We start from the raw sequence: 23285 nt of genomic DNA, 5'->3' as shown, positions 1-23285 counted from the left end.
GTTACACAAAAGGAATCATAAGATATGCAACCTTGGGGCACCTGGGTGGCTCAGTCATTACGCGTCTGCCTTCAGCTCGGGTCCTGGGTCCCGGGATCAAGCCCCACGTCGGGTTCCCTGCTCCACGGGAAGCCTGCTTCTCCCTCCCCCACTCCCCCTGCTTGTGTTTCCTCTCTTGCTGTCTCTCTCTCTGTCAAAAAATAAAAACTTTAAAAAAAAAAATATGTAACCTTTTGGGATTACCTTTTTTCACTCAACATAATTCTCTGGAGATTGAGCCAGATTTTTTATTTTTTATATTTTAAAGATTTTATTTATTTGACAGAGACACAGTGAGAGAGGGAACACAAGCAGGGGGAGTGGGAAAGGGAGAAGCAGGCTTCCCACTAAGCAGAGGGCCCAATGCGGGGCCCAATCCCAGGAGCCTGGGATCATGACCCAAGCCGAAGGCAGTCGCTCAACCACTGAGCCACCCAGGCGCCCGAGATTGAGCCAGATTGTTGCGTACATCCATACTTCATTCTCATTCTTCTTTACTGCCAAGTAGTATTCACTGCATAGATGTGCAACAATTTAAATTAGTTCTATTTTTTTTAAGATTTATTTATTTTGGAGAGTGAGAGAGAGCTCACACAAAGGGGGGAGGGGCAGAGGGAGCGAAAGAGAATCCCAAGCAGTCTCCACCCTGAGCACGGAGCTGGACACGGGGCTCAATCCCACAATCCTGAGATCATGACTCAAGCCAAAACTAAGAGTCAGCTACCTAACCAACTGAGCCACCCAGGCGCCCCTTAAGTTAGTTTTAAATCAATCCGGAGAAAGCATCTTTTAAGATGTTTATCGATCAACTGCTATTCTTTCTCCTGTGAATTCTTTCCATATTCTTGGCCCCTTTTCCTACATTCCCTTTTTTTATTAGTCTTTTATCATGTGTCCTACAAATTCTTTTTCACAACTTAACTTTGCTTATGATTTTTGAAATAAAATTGTTTACTTTTATGAAGTCAAATATCATTCTATATTTTTTCTAATAATATCCTTGTAATTAAATTTTTTTACACCAAAATCTTTGATAATTCCTTAATTTATCATAGCACGAGGAATTAGCAAGTTGAGTTTTTGGATCTACTAGCACTGTGATATGGTAAAAAGCTCACTGGGCTAGGAATTAGGAGGCTCAGGTTCTAGACCTAGCTGTGCCATTACCTAGCTACATCACTCTGAGCAGGCCACCGGTCTGTAGGACTTGTCTTTCCTACATAACACAATTATTTGAAGAAACAAATAAGATTATAGATATTAAGGTGATTCTCAAGAAATGTTCAACAAATGCCTATAATTTTAAAAAGAAAAATTAAAGCATAATATATATAATATATTCGTATTGGTTACAACAATATTCCCACTCTATGTGCCATATACTAGAAAATTCACAACATCAGCCTCAGAGAGGAAATAGCTTGTCCTACCCCAAATCCTAAGACCAAAGAGGTCAAGTGTCTTGCCTAGGGTCATAGATGAAATTTAGACAAGAGCTGGTTCCAGAAGTGAACCCAAATAGCTACACCCAGCCCCCCGCCAACTCAGAGAGCATCATTCTTCCAAGTGAAGACCTACGAAAACATGGACTGTCATCATTTATCTATATTCATATCTCTACACTAAAGACAAAAACAAAACTACTGTTTGAAAAAGTGAGTCTATAGTCAGGATGTGGTGGGGTGACAGAAAACAGTAGAACAGAAAGGCTGAATTTCAAGTGATAGGTTACCACCTTGCTTCCGACAGCCTGGGATTTTGATGAAGGCTCCATAGTCTGTCACCATAGCCACCTATAAAGACCGAGAAAAAAAAAAAAAGAAAGAAAGAAAGAAAAAGAATCAATGTCACACAAATGATAATCTCTCTTCCATAGCATTTAACCTAGTCTCCCTGAATTTCTACTTGGCACTGACTGCTGCAAAGCTCCCTAAAAGTTATGTTCTGTCAAATATTCTTTCTGTTCTTTTTGAAATTTAGACGGGCAGGTATGTGTGAACACATTAAAAACACTGGTGAGGTTGGAGTGTTGTCAGATGGTATGACAAAATCTAGGGATGTCCAAATCCCACACCTACTGAAATCCCCAAAGGAGATATTTGAAGAAACGGAACACAGAGCAGAAAATCTGGTAATAAAGTGACACTTCTTATTAGCTGGGACTGAGGCCCCCAATCCCAATACAGAGAGCTTTAATATTTTGGGATGGATTATACAGGACACCCCTTTTTCCTAAACTTCAAGTCAAAAGAGATGATACAGCCTGTTCTATTTAACTCCAAACCAGTCTTAGGTTTTATAAGACAACTACAGAAAAAAACAACACACAGAAAACTGACAGAACCTAAAAAGTTGTAATGAGAGAGAAAAAGAGTTGTCCCCGAGTCTTTTGTGGAGGTGACCTAAGATGGAGAAGTTACAGGCTTGATGGGTCTATGTAATAGGTAATAGTAATGAAAGGCCCGGAACCCCTGCCACAAAAACATTATCCCAGGAACTGGAGCAAGATGGTGGAGGAGTAGGAGACCTAAATTTCGTCTGGTCCCAGGAATTCAGCTAGACAGTTATCAAACCATTCAGAACACCTACAAACTCAACAGGAGATCAAAGAAAAGAATAGCAGCAATTCTATGAACAGAAAAGCGACCACTTTCTGAAAGTATGTATTTTTCTGGGGTCGTTGCTAGCATTTTGTTCTCTCATTCATCTATTCTCCTCTGGACAAAATAATAAGATGGAAAAACTCACCTCAAATAAAAGAACAAGAGGCAGGCAGTACCGACTGCCAGAGACCTAAGCAATACAGACATTAGTAAGATGTCGGAACTAGAGTTCAGAATGACGATTATAAAGATACTAGCTGGGCTTGAAAAAAGCATAGAAGATACTAGAGAATCCCCTTCTGGAGAAATAAAAGAACTAAAATCTAACCAAGTCGAAATCAAAAAGGCTATTAATGAGGTGCAATCAAAAATGGAGGCTCTAACTGCTAGGATAAATGAGGCAGAAGAGAGAATTAGTGATATAAAAGACCAAATGATGGAGAATAAAGAAGATGAGAAAAAGAGAGATTAAACAACTACTGGATCATGAAGGGAGAATTCGAGAGATAAGTGATACCATAAAGTGAAACAACGTTAGAATAATTGGGATCCCAGAAGAAGAAGGGGGGGCGCAGAAGGTATATTGGAGCAAATTATAGCAGAGAATTTCCCTAATTTGGGAAAGGAAATAAGCATCAAAATCCAGGAGGCACAGAGAACCCCCCTCAAAATCAAGAAAAATAGGTCAACACCCCGACATCTAATAGGAAAACTTACAAGTCTCAGAGACCAAAAGAAAATCCTGAAAAGCAGCTCGGGAGAAGAGGTCTGTAACCTACAACGGTAGAAACATTAGACTGGCAGCAGACCTACCCACAGAGACCTGGCAGGCCAGAAAGGACTGGCATGATGTATTCAGAGCACTAAACGAGAAAAACATGCAGCCAAGAATACTATATCCAGCTAAGCTGCCACTGAAAATAGAAGGACAGATAAAAACCTTCCAGGACAAACAAAAACTAAGAGTTTGCGAACATCAAACCAGCCCTACAAGAAATACTGAAAGGGGTCCTCCAAGCAAAGAAAGAGCCTAAAAGTAACATTGACAAGAAAGGAAAAGACACAATATAGAGTAACAGTCACCTTACAGGCAATACAATGGCACTAAATTCATATCTTTCAATAGTTACCCTGAATGTAAATGGGCTAAATGCCCCAATCAAAAGACACGGGGTATCAGATCGATATGCTATCTGCAAGAAACTCATTTTAGACCTAAAGACACCTCCAGATCTAAAGTAAGGGGTGGAAAACCATTTACCATGCTAATGGACATCAAAAGAAAGCTGGGTGGCAATCCTTACGTCAGACAAATTAGATTTTAAACCAAAGACTGTAATAAGAGATAAGGAAGGACACTACATCATACTTAAAGGGTCTATCCAACAAGAAGATCTAACAATTTTAAATATCTATGCCCCTAACATGAGAGCAGCCAATTATATAAGCCAATTAATAACAAAATCAAAGAAACACATTGACCATAATACAATTAATAGTAGGGGACTTTTAACAGCCCCCCCCAACATCACTCAGCATCAGTGAAATACAAATCAAAACTTCAATGGGATACCACCTCACACCAGTCAGAAGGGCTAAAATTAACAAGTCAGGAAATGACAGATGTTGGCGAGGATGCAGAGAAAGGGGAACCCTCCCACACTGTTGGTGGGAATGCAGGCTGCTACAGCCACTCTGGAAAACAGTATGGAGGTTCCCCAAAAAGTTGAAAATAGAGCTACCCTACGACACAGCAATTGCACTACTGGGTATTTACCCCAAATATACAAATGTAGTGATCCGAAGGGGCACATGCACCCCAATGTTTATAGCAGCAATGTCCACAATAGCCAAACTATGGAAAGAGCCTAGACGTCCATCAACAGATGAATGGATAAAGAAGATGTGGTATATATATACAATGGATATTATGCAGCCCTCAAAAAAAATGAAACCTTGCCATTTGCAACAACGTGGATGGAACTAGAGGGTATTACGCTAAGCAAAATAAGTCAATTAGAGAAAGACAAGTATCATATGACCTCACTGATATGAGGAATTTGAGAAACAAGACAGAGGGGGGGAGGGGAAGGGAAGGAAAAATGAAACAAGATGAAACCAGAGAGGGAAACAAACCATAAGAGACTCTTAATCTCAGGAAACAAACTGAGGGTTGTTGGAGTGGAGAGGGGTGGGAGGGATGGGGTGGCTGGGTGATGGACATTGGGGAGAGTATGTACTATGGTGAGTGCTGTGAATTATGTAAGACTGATGAATCACAGACCTGTACCCCTGAAACAAATAATACATTATATGTTAATTAAAAATAAATAAATTTAAATTAAAAAAACAACAACAACAAACCATTATCCCAAACTACCTCTGCCTCCCATCCATCCTCTAGTCCACCCTCCAACCTGTAGATTGGGATTAAAACTGTCACTACATTCCATATTTATCATTAAATTCATTATTATTTATAAAGTATTCAACATAATCTTACAGAATAAGCTTTATTTTTTCAGTGACTTTAATTAGTTGTTTCATCTTGGGTACTCACTGGTTCAGCCTCACCATAACTAAGAGAAGGGGGGTGAATAGGGCAAGCCCTGCTGCATTCCTATTCACTAATATATACTGACGACTCACTACGTGTAAAACACTGTTCAAAGTGCTTTACATACTCCTCGTGATACCGTATGATATTGGTACTCTTACTATTCTCATTTGATGACAAGCTGATGGACAGACTAAGTAACTTACCCAATGTTCAAAGCTAGTAAGCAGCAGAGCTGGGATTTGAACCCAGTGAGTCTTAACTATACCAGAACTGCTCAAGTTCCCTTGAACTATAAAATTCTAACGCAAGAAGCAATGTGACATTTGACATTTTATCTGCTCCTGGGAATGATCTTCAGACGTATACATGGTAGGTCCCCGTGCTGCAGATGAGGTGGAATAGTACAGGTATTGAAAGAGCACAGACTTTGGAGTGAAAGATGTGGCTTCTAATCTCAGCTCTGCCACTCCTTAGCTGTGGGATATTGAACACAACTTGCCTTTCAGGGCCTAAGTTTCTAAGTATAGTCACTTTCCTCCTGCAGATAACAAATGATATACACAAAGTGCCTTGCAGTGATATCTGGCACCTAATGTATATTCAATAAATTGTGGCTTTTTAGTAAGACACTGATGCACAAAAGTTAGTGACTAATGGAAACACAACTAACTTAGACACAAGGCACAGAACCTAGATCCCTTGAAGCCTAGTCCAGTGCCTCTTACTCCACCAAATATCACTACCTCAATGTTAGGATGGAAAGAGACAAAAACTTCCATTTGCCTCATATTTTTAAATGGACACTTGAAATAACTCTATGATGCAGCATTAATGGGTTAAGAACCAAAAGGTTTTTAAGATTTTATTTATTTATTTGAGAGAGTACACATGGGGGTGGTGGAGGGAGAGGGAGAAGCCAACTCCCTGCTGAGCACAGAGCCAGGAGAGGGACTCGATCCCAGGACCCTGAAACCATGACGTGAGCTAAAGTTAGACACCTAACCGACTGAGCCACCCAGGTGCCCCAAGAACCAAAGTTCTAAAGTCCTCTTTTATACAGTTGAATATGCTGTAGTGGGATAGGGACCAGAGAGTCCCAAAGAAACAATACAATGAGGCAGATATTAGTACTTAAAATCAAGGTAAGGTGGAACTGGAGGAAGGATGTCAGAGATTAGCTGGTGCAATCCTATCATGTTTCAAATGAGGAAAAGGAAGACCAGAGACACAAAGTGCTTACACAAGTTCACAAAGCAAGTTGTAAGACTGTAAATTTTTAATTACAATAAAAGCAAATCCCTTCTTTCTGGACCAACTAAAGGCTTTTGCTTTTAAACTTTTTTTTTTTTTAAGAGAGAGAGAGAACGTGCACATGCATGCACGCAAGCAAGGAGTGGGGAGGGGCAGAGGGAGAGAGAGAATCCCAAGGGGCTCCACCCTGATTGGGCACAGAGCCCAATCAGGGCTAGATCCCACGACCCTGAGACCATGACCTGAGCTGAAATCAAGTCGGACACCCAACTGACTGAGCCACCCAGGCGCCTCAGCTTTTGCTTTAATTTAGTAACTGACTTTTGCTCCACAGTTCTAGACGGCTAAGGTGTTTCATACTGCATAACAACATTATTATGGGCATAGTTATCTAACAAACTTAAAAGAAGCATCTGGAATTTGGAGCCCAACTCGCTTTGCTGCTATAAATTAAGACCATCTCACTTTTCAATCCTGAAACTCCAGTGTCACATTATGATCTTTTGAGGAAATACCATTAACAGACCTTAATTTGGCCTCTCCCAAAAGGAAAAGTTAATGTGCTCCAGAATGGATGCACTCAACTGTTCAGTCAGGAAAAGGCATTCTTGCCTATTTCCAGTACCAGGTGTTTCCATCACTGTGTCTCCTGGGGTGCAGTCAGAGTTGAAATTAACAGAATGGCACCTGCTGTAGATGATCACACAGTCAGCCTGGTGTCCCAAGAATAATTAGTCAAATAACTCTGGGGAAAAAATTCAGTAATTATCTCAACTGAACTCAGAGCTTAGGTAAAAATGAATTTACCATCTTCAGAGTAGAGGTTGCATTGGCCTTGAAACTAGTTATCCCCATAATGTGAATGAGCAACTTGAGGCTCAGAGACCTAAGTTACTTGTCCAAAGCTACAAAGGTAGAAATTAGCAAGAAGAGAAATCTTTTTACTTCTAGTTCAATGCCATTTCCACCTCACCAACACCAATCTCCCCTCAGCATTTCTTCGGCTGTGCCTGGGCTGAGCCAAATCCCAACTCCCACTGCTATGCTTATACCTGCTACCATGCTTCATTGACTCCGGCACCAAGATAACCTCTCAGAGGATGAGAGAAGGATGAATATTGGCTTCTCACTTATTCAGTCACTGAGCTCTCCAGCCCTGCTGAGCCTGCTAAGAGAAGAACTGCTAGGTTATGGGCATACCACCAGTTTCTTCAAGGCAGATTGGTCCTAAGAGGCTTGGGTTCAATTTTATTCAAACATTTGCTGAGCACTTATCTGCAAGATACCATGTTAGGTACTGCAAAATAAAAGCACTTAAAAAAAATGTCCAGCCTATTTTTAAATAAATTTGAAGTAGTTACCAAGATATATGAGACAACCATGGCCCTTCCTCTCCAGTAACTCATACTCTAGTGGAGGAGACAAACACATACACAAGTAACAATCATACAAGACAGACTGTGATAAATGCTGTTATTGAGAACCAAATGACTGTGGAACAACTAGATTTACCACCTACCCTCCTTCTATACCTCAATTCAGTTAAAAGAGTTCTCTTAAAGTTCTTTTGGTTCCTCCATGCCCTTATGTACAGCTGGACAACCCTAGGAGCAGTTTAGCAGAAAGTAGACTTGGAAAGAGGACTTGATATAAAATCCCAGTTTGGAGCACCTGGATGGCTCAGTCGGTTGGGCATCCAACTCTTGGTTTCAGCTCAGGTCATGATCTCAGGGTTGTGAGATCAGCCAGCGTGGGGCTCTGTGCTCAGAAGGGAGTCTGCTTCCCCTCTCCCTCTCCCTCTGCCCCTCCTCCCACTCTTGTACTTTCTATCTCTCCAAAATAAATACATACATCTTTTTAAAAAATAAATAAAATAAAATCCCAGTTTTGCTACTTATTAACCATTGGGCAAATTAACTTTTGAGAGGAGTTCCCTTATCCATAAAAAAGAGGGCAACAATTTTTTGGAGAGTCAATGACACAGAATGTGTAAAAGTGCTGACATATGTTAGGCTTACAAATTTTTTTGAATTTTAATGTAACTGAGTCTTCTTTGAAATATTGGGTACTCATTAAATGTTTGTGGATGACTATTCTGAAAAAGTTTCTTCTTTCTGATTTATCAAGCAACTTCTCTCTCCCTAATTCCAGTCATATCTAAACCATCATTATTCAAAATGTGCTCCTGAAATCCTAAGCTAGAACTACTAAGTTCTCGGGGTGCCTGGGTGGCTCAGTCATTAAGTGTCTGCCTTTGGCTCAGGTCATGATCCCAGGGTCCTGGGATCGAGCCCCGCATCGGGCTCCCTGCTCCGCGGGAAGCCTGCTTCTCCCTCTCCCACTTCCCCTGCTTGTGTTCCCTCTCTCGCTGTGTCTCTCTCAGTCAAATAAATAAATAAAATCTTTAAAAAAAAAAAAAAAGAACTACTAAGTTCTCCCCAAACATTACCCTAGCCCATCCATCCTTAACAGTAACATATAAAACCTACACTAATTCAAGTCCCATCTCTTTTAAGCAGCTGTCGGGCAGGAGCCACTTCAGAAATCTGAGTCAGTTTGTGAAGGGCACAAGCACTCTTTCCTGCCTTCTGTGCAACACCTGACAAACGAACTTCATCACCAGAAAAATCAATTTCATCTCTAGTGCTACCCACTTCCTTTTCTGAACCCTGGTACCTCACTTATCTTTGGGAACATCACAGGCCTTAAAGAAAAAGGACAAAGGCTCTGAACAGCAGCATTGTTTACTATTTGCTAGAACTTTTTATCCTTTGTATCCTGACTTTATATTACAAGTCGGGACTGCCTTAACAGAAGTGAAGAGCGACAATTATCTATAACCAACTGACCGGCACAAAGTCTGCCCTCAAAGACCTCCCATTATTAGAAGATGAAACTTTTGTCAAACATAACGCAAATATGAACAAAGAGAAAGCAAGTAAGAATGATACTGTTAAATACTACAGGCACTCATAAGACACTGGAAACAATTTTTTGGCTTTACTTTTGCTTTGAGAGGAGGAAGATAATGTTAATGAATTCCTACTCTATCTCAGGCATTGTTTTTATAGATGATAGCTTATTTAACCATCATGGCAATCCTATGGAAGAAATTATTTTCTCCATTTAACAAATGAGAAACCCAAGACTCAAAGAGAGTAAGTGACAGTATCAAGAATCACAGTCAGTAAAAGCACTAGGAGAGGAATCCAGGTTTTGTCTGCTCTCCAAATACAATGCCTTCTTCCTCAAAGGCTGATCATTCAGTCGCCAAAGATGTGATGGGCACCTATTATCTTCTACCCACCTACCTGGGACTGAGATCTTCAACCACAAACAAAACACACAGGGCTCTGCCCTCATGGAGCTTAGTGTCTTGTGAGAAAGAAAGACATTACACAAGTACACAAATACAGGGCAAGCCTATTTATTCCTGGTGCGGAAAAGATCCCTGAGGAGACATTAGGGTTAAGACCTAAAACATGAAGAGAAGTTAGTGGGAGAGTGGGGTAGTTAGATACAGCATGTACAAAAGTCCTGAGAAGGAAGCAAGCTGAGAATGCTCAGAGTGGTAAGGAAGCTAGTGTGGCTGGTATGCGAGTAGAATAGAACAAAACCATATAGTCTGGATAGGCAGAAGCCAAGTCATGTAGAGCTCATGAAAACGAGTTTGAATGAATTCAAGTATAATGAAAAGCCTAGAAGAACTGTGAGAAAGCAACCTGTTCAATCTGTTTTTTAGATGTTATTCTGGCTGCAACAGAAAGAACAGATTGAAGAGGGACTACAATAGACATAGAGACCCCAGTGGCCAAGCAAGAAATGGAGAGCTTGAATTAATGGAGTGCCACAGGGATAAAGAAGTATACGTTCAAGAGATGTATCTGGGAGGTAGCAATAGTACAACTTGCTGATGGACTGGAGGGAGAGGGAAAATCAAGATCAAACCAAGAGGAGAAATGAAGGATGATGCCCAGACATTTAACATAGGTACCTGGAAGGATAGTGGTTCCATTTGCTAAGATGGGAAAGACTAAAAGAACAGATCTGGTTAGAAAATAAAAAATTCAGGAGCGCCTGGCTGGCTCAGGCAGTGTAGCATCTGACTCTTGATCTCAGGGTCATGAGTCTGAGCTCCAGCCCCACGTTAGGTATAGAGATTACTTAAAAAATAAATTTCTTTAAAAAAAAAAAAAAAGAAGGAAAGCAAAGAAAAAAATTCAGTTTAAAACATAAATTAGACATGCTGTGAGGTATCCAAATGAAGATGTCAAGTATGCAGTTAGGAGTCTGGAGCTTAGAGGAGGTGCTCCACTAGTCCTTCCTGTTTAAACTGTGATGCTCCACATATTCTCAAGTGGACAGGAGCTTCAAAGCCACCTGCTTTTCACCCCCCACCTATTCTTAACACAAATGGTAAGTTTTTAAGTCCAAAAGAGTATACCTCTCCTTGGAAAATAGTATAGAGAGCAGGCAAGTTCTCCATGGTCTCGGGTCTTCCTGAATTCATCCTTAACGTTCTATGGCTCCTCCATTTCTCTTCTGCTGAAGCTAATTCAAGTGTCCTATCACAAAGAAATAAAACAGACAACAATATGAAAGACATCTGCATTAAAGAAGAAATGTGCACATAATCCACAGCTAATCTCTACAGAATAATAGCATTAGATTTAACACCATGCACTTTTATCCACATCTCTTTTGCCCACTGTGATCGTGAGGAGTTGTGGAAACTTTGATTTTTTTTTTTTCAGTTTGATACTTACCCGAGGCCATTCGTCTGTTTTGTTTTTTCTTTTCTAATTGCATTAGATTTAACACCATGCACTTTTATCTACATCTCTTTTGCCTGTGATCTTGAGGAGTTGTGGAAACTTTGATCTTTTTTTTTCAATTTGATACTTACCCAAGGCCATTAGTCTGTTTTGTTTTTTCTTTTGTAATTACTACTGTTACTATTCTTTTGTCAAAGGAAGGCGTTTGAGATGTGTGTGTGAAACTGAATTTTTAAAAAGGGAATAATAATAGTAATAAGAGCTAACATTTATCAAGAATTTACTATGTCCAGACACTGTGCTAAGCACCAGACAGCCAATATCTCATTTAATCCTCAAAACTCTCAAGATGTAGATTGTATTCTTATAGAAATGAGAAAACCAAGGCTTCCAGAGGTCAAATTCTAGGCCTATGTCAAAAAGCCAGGAAATGGTGGAGTCAAACTCTGGCTGACACCAGAGTCCCTGCTTTTAACCACTGTGTTAGGTGTTAATCTGAAGTAACTTGAAAAAGAGAGAATAGCTTACTTTTTTCCTTATAAAATTAAAAACACACATGCTCGTTTTAAAAGTTCAGACAATACATTCATAATAAAGAAAATAGCATCCATAATTCAATTTTATTTATATTCTTTAAAACCTTTTCACATACAGAAGGTTTTTTAACGGAATCATGAAATTATTAATCATTATTTAACAGCCATTTTCTTATATATTTTAATAATTCATACACATACACCTTTTTTTAACATTAATTTTAGAGGAGAGAGGGCACACATGCACACAAGAGGGAGGGACAGAGAGAGTCTTTTTTTTTTTAAGATTTTTTATTTATTTGACACAGAGAGAGAGAGAGAGAGCACAAGCAGGGGGGACAGCAGGCAGAGGGAGAAGGGGAGCAGGGAGCCCAACGTGGGACTCGACCCCAGGACCCTGGGATCATGACCTGAGCCGAAGGCAGATGCTTAACCGACAGAGCCACCCTGGCACCCCGAGAAGAGAGAGTCTTAAGCAGACTCCACAGTGAGTGTGGAGCCCAATGTGGGGCTCAATCTCATGGCCCTGAGATTACAACCTGAGTCGAAACCAAGAGTTGGACGCTTAACCAGATGCACCACCCAGGTGCCTCTATACCTCTTTTTCTTAATGCCCACATAATAATCCATTCTTGGATGCACCAAATTTACTCAACTATTTATGAATCATGTTAAAATGCAGACTATAATTCAGTAAGTCTGAGGTGTTGCCTGAGATTGTACATTTCCACAAGCTCCCTCCTGGATGATGATGATCCATGCCTGAGTAGCGAGTCTTACAGCTTTGGAGTTGGAAGAGACCTTACAGATACTCTTGCTCAGTCTCCTGGTTTTGTTTGTTTGTTTGTTTGTTTTAAGATTTATTTGAGAGAGAGAGAATGAGAGAGAGAGAGAGCATCAGAGGGGGGAGGGTCAGAGGGAGAAGCAGACTCCCTGCTGAGAAGGGAGCCCAATGTGGGGTTCAATCCCAGGACTCCAGGATCACAACCTGAGCCGAAGGCAGTCGTTTAACCAACTGAACCACCCAGGCACCCCTCAGTCTCCCGTTTTAAACAGAGGGAACTAGCAGTCTAGTGGCTCTTAACCACGCCACTTTACTCTGATGGATAATCACTGCTACATAAAGATAAATCTAATGGTTCTGCCCTCAGTTCTCTTTTTCCTCCCAATTACACTTGCCAGCTGTAAGATTTGAAACTCTATTTTCCTTAGATTTTCATAACCAAATACTTTCTTCTCTCCTCAACTCCCTCACCTTCATATGACGACTTTGGGTCCTAGTTTTGGAAAGTCTTCCTGGTCTACAGGACCATCCATTAACTGAACTGCCTCACTTAAAACAGAAATGAGAGAAAAATCCTATCAGTCTTCCAAATCCTGGTTCTAGTATCATCCCCAGGTTCCTACACCCTTGTCCTTGAGTTATGTAAGACAACTTCATATCCTTATAATAAACTTGCACTTTTCCACTTAGATGAGCCACTGGTAGTTTTTATTACTTTACTAATAGTACATAGAATGGAGGCAGATTGGTCAGTTCTTGAGAAATGGCTGATAAACAGGTTAAATTCAAGTATCACAGCCTGGTTAGATCCTGCCTCTTCCACTTCCCCGCTATGCAGGCTCATCTCCAATCTTTCCCTCCCTCTGACTAGCATTTCCCACCTGGCATCCTAGAACAAAGGTTATGGACCTGAGGCCAGTGGCCCTATGAAGAGACCTTAATTCCTCCAGCTCTTGGAACACTAGTGAGGTACAGAATCCATACAGGCCACAGCAGCTGGGACACCTAAATTGAGCTCAAACGTCTTAGTCATCTGTTCCTTCTACACAAAGGTCATGGAAAGAGCAATAAAAGCAGAAACCATCTCAAACTGATTCTTACAGATTTCTGCTGTGGTAAGTGTATCACCACTAACTTCAAGCTCTCCTATCGGTTCCTTCCATAGAATAATACCCTGAGAAACCCTATGCAATTCTTCAGGAAGGAAAGCAGTATGCATTGTTGAGGGAAATCCTGAAATATAACAGTAACAGGTTTACAATTTCAGGAAAGTAGAGGGTTGCCATTTTAAAAAAATGGAACTTAAAATTTTCTTTCAAATTATGTTCTGTAGGAACCTAGAGTTCTGGGGGCACCTGGGTGGCTCAGTTGGGTAAGCGTCTGCCTTTGGCTCAGGTCATGATCCCAGCGTCCTGGGATCAAGCCCCATATCAGGCTCCCTGCTCAGTTGGGGGTCTGCTTCTCTCACTCCCTTGCTGTATGTGCTCATGCTCTTGTTCTCTCTCACTCTAATAAATGAAATCTTAGGGGAAAAAAAAGAAACCTAGAGTTCTATGGTGGTTATTCAGAAGCTCCTCAGTTAACCCGAGTTTTGGGGTTTTTTTTAATATTTATTTATTTATTTGAGAGAGAAAGCACAGGCATGCGTGGGGGGAAGGGAAGAGGGAGAGAATCTTCAAGCAGACTCCCTGCTGAGCTCGGAGCCCGGAAGCAGGACTCGAGCTCATGACCCAGGAGATCATGACCTGAGCCGAAACCAAGAGTTGGATGCTTAACTGACTGAGCCACCCAGGCGCCCCCCGCCCGCCAAGTTTATTTTTAAACATTCAATTCTGAAATATCTAGGGACCACAGGGTTCAAGAAGGCCAAAGAAGTAGGGCTTGAGGCCAACGAAGCAGAGGTGAGACTCCATACCAAAGGCAGGGGGAGAACAGCCCCAAAGAAACCAGAGTCGAGGGAGGTCCCGCCCAGAGCAGTTGTGAAGCTAGCAGCCTCTCTTCAGTAATTAAGCAGTGATCAATTATTGCTGATTCCCACCTGCCTTCCCAGCCTTAGGGTGGGCCATGGTAGCAAAGAGGAGTGGAGGTTATAGAAGGAGGGCCTACTTTCAATAGCAATGTATTCTGTTTTGATCCAATTTACCTATTAAGCTTCTGTGTAAAGAGTTCATTTGGAAAGAAGAGTCCTGCTGTTTTAAAAAGTTTATAAAACATTGAGATAGATAAAGTCCAGTCAAATAGGACCACATTTGTAGACTTCAAAGAGCAAGTAAACCGACAAGGATTGAGATACATCATTTGGACTTGCTTTGCAATAATTCTAGAAACAGAATAAATTCCTTAAGTGCTTCGTTTTCCTTGAATGTTTTAAACAAATATTTAAACAAATATGTAGGGAGGCAACATGGACCCAGTTACTAGCCACCCACTTCCCAAAGCAAGGGACAGAGCAAGAAAAGTATACTGTGGGAATGAGAGGTGTAGCAGAGGAATGGTGGCCCATAGTGAGGTCAGAGCCTATGTTGGATGAGGAGAAAATTTGCAAAGAAGAGAAACCCAGTGTAGAAAGCAGCAAGGTAATGATGGCATCTATATATTGGGCTGTCCAGAATGACAAATCAGTGCCCAAGAATGTAGAAGCAGGGCCTGGAGACTAGAGGTAGTAATGCAATGTTAACTTTCTGATTATACTAGTTATATTGTGGTTGTATAAGAGAACGTCTTTGTTTATAGGAAAACTAAAGTATTCAGGGATGATGGGGCATCCAGTCAACAACTTAACTCTCAAATGATTCATTAAAAAAATGTTATTTATACTGTACCTCCACAGTTTTGTGATTGCTTCAAAGCTGTTATTAATGTGCATGCAACTGAAAAAGAAAAAAACAAAAAACAAAAAACAAAAACCCTGCTCTCCCTTCTCTCAAGCAATGAGAAGTCCATAGAACAATATTAAATTGGTGAGATACTTAAACCACCTTTGGAACTTCATTTCATGTGTCACCTTACTGACCTGGCCATGGTTTTTCTCATTGTATTTAAGCTTGTTTGGATTTAGATTTGTTGTGGTTGCTACAGAAAAATACTAACTGGATAGAACCCTGAGAGTTAAAAGAATTCTAATTTATCTTTAACCTGTGTATAAGAATTGCGAGGAGAGGGTATTAAAGAGGGCACATTCTGCATGGAGCACTGGGTGTTATGCACAAACAATGAATCATGGAACACTACATCAAAAACTAATGATGTAATATATGATGATTAACATAACAATAAAAAATTTAAAAAAAGTATTAAGAAAAAAAAAGAATTGCGAGGAGAAACCATTGAAAAGTAAAAATACTGGGATATGAGCAAAGACAGAATAATGACTCCAGGGGCGCCTGGGTGGCTCAGTCGTTAAGCATCTGCCTTCGGCTCAGGTCATGATCCCAGGGTCCTGGGATGGAGCCCCACGTCGGGCTCCCTGCTCGGCTGGAAGCCTGCTTCTCCCTCTCCCACTCCCCCTGCTTGTGTTCCTGCTCTGGCTATCCCTCTCTGTCAAACAAAATCTTTAAAAGAAAAAAAAAAAAAAAAAAAAGAATGACTCCAGAGCCTGCATTCTCAACCACTATTCTACACTGCCTCAAAAAGAATTTGCAGTGCATATCTAAATCTTATAAGAATATCTAACACAAGCTAAGTCCCAACATTAGAGATTCCAATGAGGAGTCATCCTCAGGAGGGCATTATTCATGGAGGAGGTAACAATGAGCTGGGTCTGGATTCATTCATCCAAACATGTAACCAAGGACCATTTCTTATTTGGTTTTCTGTTCCCAGTGTCTGGTATACAGTAGGTACTCAAAGTTGGTTTTTTTGTTTTGTTTTGTTTTGTTTTGAATGAGTGAATAGAGCCTCACTATGTGCCAAACACAGGTAGAGAAAGAAGGGAGAAAGCATTCTGGCCAAAAGAATGCAGAGGAAATGAGTTCTGCCCAATATATTGGTTCAGATCAGAAGGTGGGAGACTGGTAGCCAAACTTCCTCCTTCCCACCAAATTACTAGAATGACTATCTTAGATAGACGATTATTCCTTTTGAACTTCAGTCATGGATCAATTGAGAAAATGTCCAAAAGCAGGAAAGAGAAAGAAAAGTAAAATGAAAAAAAAAACAAACAAAAAACCCCATGCCACACACAAAAATGGTCTCATAAAATGTGAAAGCTGAAAAGGAATTAATGGAGTTCACTTAGCCCATTACTTTTATCTAACTGAAAATGAGGCTAACAGAGGTTAAGTGACTTGACAAAGGCTGCTTACAGTTAACCATGCTGGCACTAGACCCCATGACCAGTACTCTCCTATCCCATCCTGTTGTTAAAATCAATAATCCTGGAGGTCCTCTCCAAGACCTCTGATAACAACAGCTAGTATTTGAGTGTTTATTGGCCATTCGTTAACCTAAAAGCTTTACTTGTCTTAACTAATTCTTTTTTTTAAATTTTTTAAACTTTTTTTTAAGACTTTATTTGTCAGAGAGAGAGAGAGAGAGCACAATCATGGGGAGTGGCAGGCAGAGGGAGAGGGAGAAGCAGGCTCCCCGCTGAGCAGGGAGCCCAGTGTGTGACTCGATCCCAGGACCCTGGGATCATGACCTGAGCCGAAGGCAGTGGCTTAACTGACTGAGCCACCCAGGCACTCAGGTTTTTAAATTTATTTTTTATTAGGGTGCCTGGGTGGCTCAGTCGGTTGAGCGACTGCCTTCGGCTCAGGTCATGATCCTGAAGTCCCGGGATCGAGTCCCACATCGGGCTCCCTGTTCAGCGGGGAGTCTGCTTCTCCCTCTGACCCTCCCCCCTCTCATGTTCTCTCTCTCTATCTCATTCTCTCTCTCAAATAAATAAATAAATAAATCTTTTTAAAAATTATTTTTTATCAAAAGATTTTATTTATTTGACAGAGAGAGACACAGCAAGAAAGGGAACACAAGCAGGGGCAGAGGGAGAGAGAGAAGCAGACTTCCCGCCAAGAGGGAGCCCAATGTGGGGCTCGATCTCAGAACCCTGGGATCATAACCTGAGCCAAAGGCAGACGCTTAACGACTGAGCCACCCAGGCACCCCTCTTTTTTATTATTAACATATAATGTATTATTTGTTTCAGGGGTACAAGTCTGTGATTCATCAGTCTTACACAACTCACAGCGCTCACCATAGCACATACCCTCCCCAATGTCCATCACCCAGCCACCCCATCCCTCCCACCCCCATCCATTCCAGCAACCCTCAGTTTGTTTCCTGAGATTAAGAGTCTCTTATGGTTTGTTTAACTAATTCTTTTTTTGACCATGCTACAAGATAAGCAATCATCACTGCCATTCTATAGATGAAGAAACTAAGACATGAGAGAAGCTAAGTAATTTGCTTAAGATTACAAAACTATGAATGATGGAGATGAGATTCAAATCCAATGAACATTTTTTCTTCCCTTTCTAGATTGTGAAATTCTTCTAAGCATGTCCTTGTGTTACACATTATCATATCCCTCCTCCCCAAATCTCCAGTGTCTAGCACAGCATAAGGCACATTGTAATTGATAAGCAGATACTGAAGTACCTCATTTTATCCTATTTTAATTTGTTAGTTAACTCATCAATTCAGCATACTTACTGATGCTTATGCCAGGTCCTGTGCTAGACACTTCATAAACCTCTCAATCCTTAAAACAACTCTATGAAGTAGATATCTCTGTTTACGGAAATGAAGTAACTTGCCCAAAACTCATAGCTAGAAAGAGACAAATATTAGGCCATTCCAAGGGCCACACACATGCCACTAAACCACCTCTTTCAACACAGTCCCTATCTCTCAAAGACTTCCTACTCTGGTAGGGATAATGGTAACCAGTTACAATGCAGTGTGATCAGTGCTAAAATTGTGGCTAGGTTCAAAGTAGAGAAAACAAGAGAGAGCAAGGATTTGGAGGACACAGGGAAGTTTAAGAGGTGACAACTGAATAGGACAACTTTGAGGATAAATGGAAGTCTGGTAGCAGAGAATACTGTTCTTTGACCCCATCAGAACCCTAATCTATTGAACTCTACTTTCTTCCAACCTATTAGCCCTCTCCAGCTTGGATTCCATTGCCCATCATTTCAATAATACCTTGACCTCCCTTAAACTCCGTCTGTTTACAGCTCACCTTTTTGGCCTGAATGCAGTATAGCTGCAAACAAGAGAACCCACGCTATCAATTCTCATGATATTTAAATTCCAGGATTTTCTAACACAGACCATTTCCTGCTGCTGGGACAACATTCCTCTGGTCCTCCACTCTAGCTCTTCTGTTTCTCTTGTGGACTCCTGCTCCTGTTTTTGGCCATTACATGTTGGGACCACTCAACGTTCTCTTAGTTGATCTTACCCACACCTATGGCTCAATTATCCCCTATATGCAAATTACGCCCAACTAAATATTTTCCAAAACATCTCTGAGTTCCAAAGCTGTATTTCAAACTGCCTCCTGGATGTCATGAATGACCTCTCCCTTCCCCTTCCAAAAAAAGGACTACCCCATAGCCAGAAACCTAGGAGTTACGTTTGATTTCTCTTTCACTCCCTGAATCCAATCCATCACTAAGTTCTACTGATTTTACCTCCTTATCTCTAGAATCTGCAGTTGTACCAATACCTCAGTCCTCATTGCTAATATCTCTCACCTAAGTGGTCTATCTGCATCTATCTCTCCTCCAATCTGTTCATGCTACTGAGACTGAACAGCCACCTCTCCCCCCACACCATTCTCTCCCACAACAACAACAAAAAAAACCCCAGTGGTTTCTCATCAGTCTTGAAGTAAAAGTCCTGCACCTCTACCCACCTCCAGCTGCAAACTGTACCAGACTCTCCTTCATTCCCTCTGTACTGGCCACAGTGGCCTCTTTTTGCCTTTTAGTCATGTTCTTCCCATTTGCCACAGGGCCCCTGCACATGCTGTTCTATATGGAATATTCTGCCTTCCTCCCTTGACCCAAGTAATTAGAATTCTTCCTTCAGGTATCAATTCAGGCATCTCTTCCTCACAGATGCCTTTCTGCTTATTTCAGGCACTCATAGCATCAGGCACCTCTCCTAGGCAGCACGTATTTTACAGTTCTTTGAGATCACCGTGTAACATGTTTGCCCTCCCGGACTCAAACCCCTGAGGTCACGGACCATCTTTGGTTCACAATGTACCCTCAAGGCTCTTTCCAATAAATACTAGTTGGACGATTAAGGAGAAGCGCTAGTTCCCAAGTATGAATCCAAATTTCTCAAAAGACCGTGCTCTGGAGAAGCAGGAGTCAGATATTCCTCTCATCTCTGTCTCTCTCAGAGGCACAGAGCAGGCCCTAGTAAAAGGCTGCACCATCAGCGGTAGAAACAAGCCGGCCTCCTTAGCCAGAGGGGAGCCTGGTGGAGCTGGGAGCCAAGACTTTCCTCCCTGGGGGCGTCCGGCACAGGCACAGGGCTGGACACGGCAGATGCTGGACGAGCAAGTCAGCGGTCGAGGGCCTCAAGGCGGCCGCAGAGACCCCAACGCTCTGCTCCAGCCGAGAAGGGGAACCTAGGCTGCTACGTGCCGGCGCTGGGATCTCGGGGCCCGCCTTCGCCCCCTGGAAACCTTCAACTGAGAAGGGCCAGGCTCAGGCCACACAACCGAGGCGCCGCCTCCAGATGCCGCAGCCACCCACCCCCGACCTTCCTTCCACTTACTTTGTGTTAGCTCCCGGTCTCCCGGCCGCAGCATTGCGCGAGACGCCAAAACCACACAGGGTTCCCACCCACAAGACACAGCGCGCCTAGGTGGGACTGCGGCTCTACCCACCAATCCTGGCCCAGTACTCTCGTGACGCTAAAGGAGCTGACCAATAAAAGAAGAGCAGTCAGGGAGGCGGTTCAGAGGGGACTACTGGAAGACGATTGGTTTCTCCAAGCCGGAAGTTCTAGGGGAAGAACTAATTTGGAACCAATCGCGCGCTGCCTGAGGGTGTCGGCGCGGTCAGTGGCGGCGCTGAGGAGAGCGGTTGCCGCCATGATAGAGCAGCAAAAACGCAAAGGCCCGGAGTTGCCACTGGTCCCAGTAAAGCGGCAGCGGCATGAGTTGCTGTTGGGTGCGGCGGGGTCGGGCCCCGGAGCTGGGCAGCAGCAGACGGCGCCGGGCGCTTTGCTGCAAGCGGTAAGTGAAGTAGCAGGCGGCTTTCGGCCCTCAGCTCATCTTCCTCTCTGAGAGCCTAGCACCCCGTGATCCCACACTGCGGGGAGGGAGCGCGAATAGCTACCTGCAGTTAAAGTAGGGAAATATTGTGAAAGCGGTCGACACCCCCGCGGATGCCCCATTCGTTCCCCGGTTGAACGCCCGTTTTCAGCGTCTCGACCACCCTGTGAGGTGGCGTTAGAATTGAAGTTAAAGACCTTGAACTCAAAACCGGTAACAGGGCTTTTTCATACTTAAATCTTCTACAGGGGTCGCGCATAGAATAAACATTCAGAAAAGTCTGTAGAACGGATGGATGAATGAATGAAAGAATGAATGAATGAGGGGAGGAAGGAAATGAATGAGACCCGCTCGCTTTGGGACTTCGGGCAAGTTGCTCTCCCCTTTATTTCTCAGCACTAGTACTGTTATTAACAACAACCGAACAGTTGCTAACGTTCATTGAGTCCCTGTACTAAGGGCTTTGTGTATGAAAACTCCATTAATCTTGGTAACAGCCTAAGAGTTAGGAACTCTTAGTGTAGTGTTTGTAAACTCTTCCTGGTAAATGATAAAAAGATATTTTAAAACCCCGAATCCATGTTCTTAACTGCTTTTCTTGTAAGATGGAGGTGATGATCACATCTCTCTTCCTGTGCTGTTAGGCTCAGATCAAGAAATATATGTGTCTCCTCTCTCAACCTTTCCACCAGCTGGTGAGCAAATTCTGCTGGCACTGTCCTCAAAATATATACCAAATTGCTACCCCTTGTGCCACCTCCATCACCAACTCCTGGTCTAAGCCATTATTTTCTCATCTGGCATTATTATAGTGAGGTCCTAACTGGTAGTCCTGTTTCTGCTCTTGTGTGATCAGTCTTTTCTCAATCCAGCGGCCAGAGAATCTTGCTAAAGGTCAGATCATGTTACCCTCTGCTGAAAACTTTCATGGCTTTCCACTTCACCCAGAGTTAAACCAAAATCCTTACAATCTTTTGCTTGTTTTCGCTTTATCTCTCAGATCTACCTATTTTCCATTGCTAACCCTGCTCCAGCCTCGCTGGCTTCCATGCTCTTGCCTCAAAGCCTTTGCATTTGCTACACTCTACCAGAATGCTCGTCTTCAAAATATCCACATGGTTTACACACTCAGCTCCTCCAAGTCTTTGTTCAGATATCATTTTTTCAGTGAGGGCTTTCCTGACTACCCTGTTTTCAATTGCAGTACCCCATATGCATTAATCCACATTGCTTTTTTTTCTCTATAGCACCTACCACCTGCTGTATGTTTTGTTTTCTTTCTCCCTCTCTCCTCTTCCTCCTTTCCACTAGAACACAAACTCCATTGTTTATTTTGTTCAGTACTATTTTTCCAGTGCCTAGAACAATGCCTGGCACGTAATATTTTTTTTTAACTAAATGAGTAAACTGGAAGTTACTAAAGACATTTGGGGACTATTAATAGTGTACCGGTCCTTCTCTCTTAAAGAATATCAGCCTGGGTTTTATTGAATTGTCCAAGCCTAGGCTTAGTGTTGAGACCATAATCAAAACTACTTTCCTGGGTAATATGTACCCTGCAGGGTGGTTGGGAAGCACAGTTCAGTCATTCATTAAATGAGCTAGAGACTGGGAAAACTGTTGAATGACACAAGCAGGGTCCCCGCACTCACAAGGCTGCTTTTCTACTGGGGAAAAAGAACAAAATGTGTAAACAAATACATAAGGAAGGTAATTTCAGGTAGTGGTAAGTACTATGATGAAGTACAGTAGGATTAATGGAATACAGAGGGGAGGCGTGGTGCTGCTTGAGTTTGAGTGATCAAGGAAAGACTTTCTGAAGAGGAAACTTTGGAAGGAGCTAAACACGGGAAGATCAAAGGAAGAGGATTCTGATCAGGAGCAACAACAAATGTAAAGATCCTCAGACAGAAATGAGCTTAACATGTTTGAGCAATTAAAAGTTGGCTATGGGGTGTGCCTGGGTGGCTCAGTTGGTTAAGCAACTGCCTTCAGCTCAGGTCATGATCCTGGAGTCCCAGGATCGAGTCCTCCATCAGGCTCCCTGCTCAGCAGGGAGTCTGCTTCTCCCTCTGACCCTCCCCCCCATGTTCTCTCTCTCTCAATTAAATAAAATCTTTAAAAAAAAAAAGTTGGATATGGGACAGGAGGAAAGTGAGGGAGTAGTTAGTAAACGGGTACACACCGGACACTTCAGCAGGAGAGGATTAAATTAGAGGCATAAGTTAATATGAATAGAGTTGCCATTCTCTAAATCAGGAGAAATCTACTCAATGATTGTTTCCCATGTCTTTTGCATCCTCCTTTGCCTGTATGTAGTGACTACCCTGTACTTCTGTCTTTTATTTAGGGACCTCCAAGGTGTTCCTCCCTTCAAGCCCCAATCATGCTGCTCTCAGGACATGAAGGGGAAGTGTACTGCTGCAAGTTTCACCCCAATGGATCCACCCTAGCATCTGCAGGATTTGATCGACTGATACGTAAGAGATAGTTTTTGA

General features: G+C 42.2%; 2 protein-coding genes across 2 annotated transcripts in view; one reads left to right on the top strand and one right to left on the bottom strand.

Moving 5' to 3' along the window:
• Positions 1-20391, bottom strand: part of ZCCHC17 (zinc finger CCHC-type containing 17) — a 57417-nt gene extending 37026 nt beyond the window's left edge. Inside the window, exons 1-3 of the mRNA XM_027580971.1 lie at positions 20286-20391; positions 10898-11018; positions 1775-1832 (exon numbers count right to left, since the gene is read on the bottom strand). Coding sequence (XP_027436772.1) covers positions 1775-1832; positions 10898-10963 — 124 coding nt within the window. The 5' untranslated portion in view covers positions 10964-11018; positions 20286-20391. The remainder of the gene's footprint in view (positions 1-1774; positions 1833-10897; positions 11019-20285) is intronic.
• A 157-nt stretch (positions 20392-20548) lies between these two features.
• Positions 20549-23285, top strand: part of SNRNP40 (small nuclear ribonucleoprotein U5 subunit 40) — a 33043-nt gene continuing 30306 nt past the window's right edge. Inside the window, exons 1-2 of the mRNA XM_027583765.1 lie at positions 20549-20748; positions 23138-23267. Coding sequence (XP_027439566.1) covers positions 20605-20748; positions 23138-23267 — 274 coding nt within the window. The 5' untranslated portion in view covers positions 20549-20604. The remainder of the gene's footprint in view (positions 20749-23137; positions 23268-23285) is intronic.

The sequence above is a fragment of the Zalophus californianus genome, chromosome 4, assembly GCF_009762305.2.
Source record: "Zalophus californianus isolate mZalCal1 chromosome 4, mZalCal1.pri.v2, whole genome shotgun sequence".
NCBI lineage: Eukaryota > Metazoa > Chordata > Mammalia > Carnivora > Otariidae > Zalophus > Zalophus californianus.
The sequence above is the reverse complement of the archived record's forward strand: the minus strand, read 5'-3'. Positions and strand labels throughout refer to the sequence as shown.